The 4371-nt window shown below is 29.5% G+C and overlaps 1 protein-coding gene across 1 annotated transcript in view; it reads left to right on the top strand.

The window, feature by feature from the left end:
• LOC106785004 (mothers against decapentaplegic homolog 3) overlaps window positions 1-4353 on the top strand; it is a gene marked incomplete in the record, with an annotated part of 20843 nt that extends 16490 nt beyond the window's left edge. Inside the window, 4 exon segments of the mRNA XM_014745096.1 lie at window positions 34-84; window positions 1109-1332; window positions 1861-2174; window positions 2605-4353. Of these exon segments, the coding sequence (XP_014600582.1) occupies window positions 34-84; window positions 1109-1332; window positions 1861-2174; window positions 2605-2873 (858 nt within the window).
• Between the last annotated feature and the right edge of the window lie 18 nt (window positions 4354-4371).

Below are 4371 nucleotides of genomic sequence, written 5' to 3'. Positions count from 1 at the left end.
CAACAACAACAGCAACAACAACAACAACAACAGCAACAGCAGCAACAACAACAGCAACCGAACAATCCGTACCAAGGAATGCAGGTAATTTTTGTAACAATGATGTTTAATTCAACGTAGTTGCATGCAAGGAACTTCTTGATTATATGTTGTTATAATAGAATAATGTTTTACATCATGCGAGAAACTTTATGTATTCGTATATCTGTTTTTTGTTTTTTTCGTATTACATTGTAAAATGTGCAAATGAGAATATGGTTAAGAGAAATTGGTGTAATATGAACTTTGATCTTTGAATTTAGCAATTTATATCATGCAAAAAAAACTCAATTGAACGAACATGTTGATTATATCACGTAACAGGTTCTTTCAGGTATTCAAAAAAGAATTGAATTATTAATCTAAATAATTTTTTATATCTATAATTCGTATTAAAATTTTATTCCATTTTAAATTTATTATACAAATATTGTTTACAGATATTTTTATAGATCATTATGTGATAACTAGTCAAAGTTTATTAAACCCATCAAGCTTAAAAGTATACTAAAAATAATATCTGTATAATAATTTTGATTATAATTCAATGATGAAATAAAATGTTCCATGATCTATGTTATTTTAAAAGAATAAGCAAAATATTTGGATTTCGCGGCTGAGATTTTTAATTTTATAAATATTGACAGATGATTTTTGATTGTATTTAGCCAATAGTTACAGTCTAGTCAAGATTAGACAATAACCGTATGATTGAAATTTAAAAAGTAACGGATCGTTTTAGGCTATATAAATGTAAAGATACGAGCGGCGTTTGAGGATGATTAAATTATTAGATCAGATTGTGGTGTAGAATAAATTGAAGATTGGAATATTGTCAAAATTAATTGATTTGTGCTAACTCAAAATTATATATTGAAACAATTATAATATTACGTTATAGAATATATATATATATATATATATATATATATATATATATATATAATCGTCACGATGATAGGTACTATCTTTAAAGGATTAATTATTATTTTTTTTTTTAATAAATTATACATCATTGTTGTGATGATCAACCTTTTTTTAAATGATTAATTATTTATTGTTTTATTAGAGTATGCAGGCAACGAGTCCGGCGAGTGTTGGGAGTCTAGGAAGTGTACAGGGTTCACCTCATCCAACGTCGGGGTCTATGGATCCTCCTGCTGATACACCACCACCTGGATATATCAGTGAAGACGGCGATAATATGGATCACAACGATAATATGTCTTTGTCCCGCTTATCACCAAGTCCTGTAGATGCCCAACCCGTTATGTACTGCGAGCCAGCTTTCTGGTAAATCTCATTAGCATATTTTTTCTCTCTCTTTCTTTCTATCTTTCTTTGATATAGGCATGATCAATTACATTTAATAGATCACTTGGATCTATCTATTCGTCAACATTACGTCATCTAACTTCGTAGAAAATTATTGTCACCATCATATATAATGTTGGAATTTGTTTTCATCGAATATTTAATATTATTTCATTTATTTCGAAAATTATTTTCTTTACAAAATATCCGAGTTAAAAAAGTATTGAAAATTTATTAGAAAAAAAAAATTGGAGTAAAAAAATACGGAAAACAATTAAATTAACGATAAATGATTGGATGTAGAAACATTGTAACTTCGTTGGAAAAATATTGCAGTAAAATGTGCTGACAAACTTGTAATTAGAAAAGATTCGAGTAAAAAGTTAGGAAAATAAATTTTCGTTAAAAAATATCTTAACAATTTATTATAAAATTCCAACATTATTTATAAACAAATTGAATAATTTAAAAAAAAAATATATTAATATTTGAATTTGATGAATGTAGGTGTTCAATAAGTTATTACGAGCTAAATACAAGAGTAGGCGAGACGTTTCACGCCTCACAACCAAGTATCACAGTGGATGGTTTCACGGACCCAAGTAATTCCGAACGCTTTTGTCTTGGTTTACTGTCGAACGTTAATCGTAATACCGTGGTGGAACAGACAAGACGACACATCGGTAAAGGTGTCAGACTTTACTATATCGGTGGTGAAGTCTTTGCGGAGTGTCTCTCAGATTCTAGCATCTTCGTTCAAAGTCCAAATTGCAATCAACGTTATGGTTGGCATCCTGCAACCGTTTGCAAAATACCACCCGGTAAGTTCATTCCAAACTTCAAAATAAAACGAACTATTCAACTAAAGAAAAAATATTTCAATGATGAATTGAATTTTGATAATTTTTCGTTTGGGCCGCATGACTCTTATATATACTTGTATAATTCAAATAGAAAAATATTTTCAATAATTTGAATGTGGAAAATAATAGAATAGACAATTAGTGACCCATGTGACACGATATGTGTAAAAGAAATTGTAATTCAAAATTAAAAGCATTAACAAAGTAATTCATTGTCGGATTGATCTTCGATGATTTTCCACGTTTTATACCACGTGAGTTGTATTACATCCTACAAATTAAATAAACGAAATTGTAAAGTGAACTGTTTGTTTTTCATGCGGTATCTGAATAAAAAAAAAAAATCAAAAAAAAAATTGTAAAAATTTGTTTGTTTTTTTCATTACAGGCTGTAATTTGAAGATCTTCAACAATCAAGAATTCGCGGCATTGTTGTCGCAATCTGTGTCGCAAGGTTTCGAAGCGGTATATCAATTAACGCGTATGTGTACGATCAGAATGAGTTTTGTTAAGGGTTGGGGCGCGGAATATCGAAGACAGACAGTAACTTCTACACCTTGTTGGATCGAGTTACATTTGAACGGTCCGTTGCAATGGTTGGATAGGGTACTCACGCAAATGGGTTCGCCACGTTTACCATGTTCATCGATGTCCTAAAAAAAAAATCGGGTTATTGAAAGAAATAAAAACAAGGAAGAAACAAAAATCAAGAAAGAAAGAAAGAAAGAAGGAAATGAAGACAAAAATAATAATAAGGATGATTACGAAGTTCGTTTTCTTATCGTCTTGTTGTTATCATCGTCGTCGTCGTCGTCGTCGTCGTTGTTGTTAATCGGGTCAGTTTTTCATTTCCCTTTCACGTCATCGATATAATTAAATATGTATCACCTCACATTACCGGGATTTACAACACAACACAGTGAGAACCAACGTAACAACAGCTAGTGTGAGACAAGAAAAAGAAGAAGAAATAAGAAACGAATAAAAGTCCCTGACAAAATGATAGCGCACGTGTATTGTATTTAATTTATAGAAGAAAAACTTTACAATTTTTATAATATAGTTAATAGTGCATAAATTTCATGACGCAAAAAGAAGGATTCTGTTAATAAACAAATAGTTAAAGTTAGACTTTTAATCCTTAACGGACCAATGCCGCCATACAAGCGGCATGGCACTTTTACTTTACTGAGTTATTATAATAATTATTCATTTTAGGCTCTACATAGTATTGTATGATAGTTTTTTATGTAGAATTTGACGCTTTAAAAAGTATATTAAAAAAAAAGTTTTATTCGCCATTACATTTGTTCCATATTTTGTTAAACTATGCGGGGAAACATTTTTTCATACAATGTATATTTTACGAGTTATTTTGAAACGTCACGTTCCGTGATTCACTCTGTATATATTAATAAATTGTCTAAAAAAATATATATATATTTCTAAAAAAATATAAATATCTTCTTTTTTATACTTGTATAAAAACGTTCAGTACACAATTTCTCTTCGTATGAAAAATAGCTTGGACCTGGTAGGAAGTAAATTTGAAATACTTCCGGACTGTTAAAGATTAAATTCAAATATTCTTTCTATCTCGGTTTCACTCAATTTCCTTTCACGACCTATATCGATACTTATTCGAACAAACGTAACATTTGATGTTGATAGTTGAAGAATAGAATATCAACACAAAGTTCAAGCGTGCTATCATTTCGCTTTTAGTATTTGTATCTTTCTTCTTCTGTTTTATTCTGATTCCTTCTTTTTAGCGTCGTGACATTTGTATAGTATTTACTATATCTAGAAATTCTAAGTTGTTCTAGATAAATTAAAGATAGCAGAATATACGAGAGCTATCATTTTGTCTAGGAGTAAGAAAGGGAGAGTTAAAATATATATAAACATAAATAGTTTATCTGCTAAATAAATACGTGATACCGAAAAATGGAAGTAACGAGAAAAATCTACCTACGCCAAAATATGTACGCATCAGGAGTACATAGTCTGTTTTTGTGGTGAGGAAGAAGAATAAGAAAGTAGAGCAGGCTCGATTTGAAGATCTGAGCATAGCAACTATAAAACAATAACAATAATAATAATAATAATAATAATAATAATAATAATAATAATAATAATAATAATAATATAATAA

Source organism: Polistes canadensis, unplaced genomic scaffold (assembly GCF_001313835.1).
Source record: "Polistes canadensis isolate GaletaPanama2010 unplaced genomic scaffold, ASM131383v1 scaffold_43, whole genome shotgun sequence".
Classification (NCBI taxonomy): Eukaryota; Metazoa; Arthropoda; class Insecta; order Hymenoptera; family Vespidae; genus Polistes; species Polistes canadensis.
This window is presented reverse-complemented; position numbering and strand designations above follow the sequence as displayed.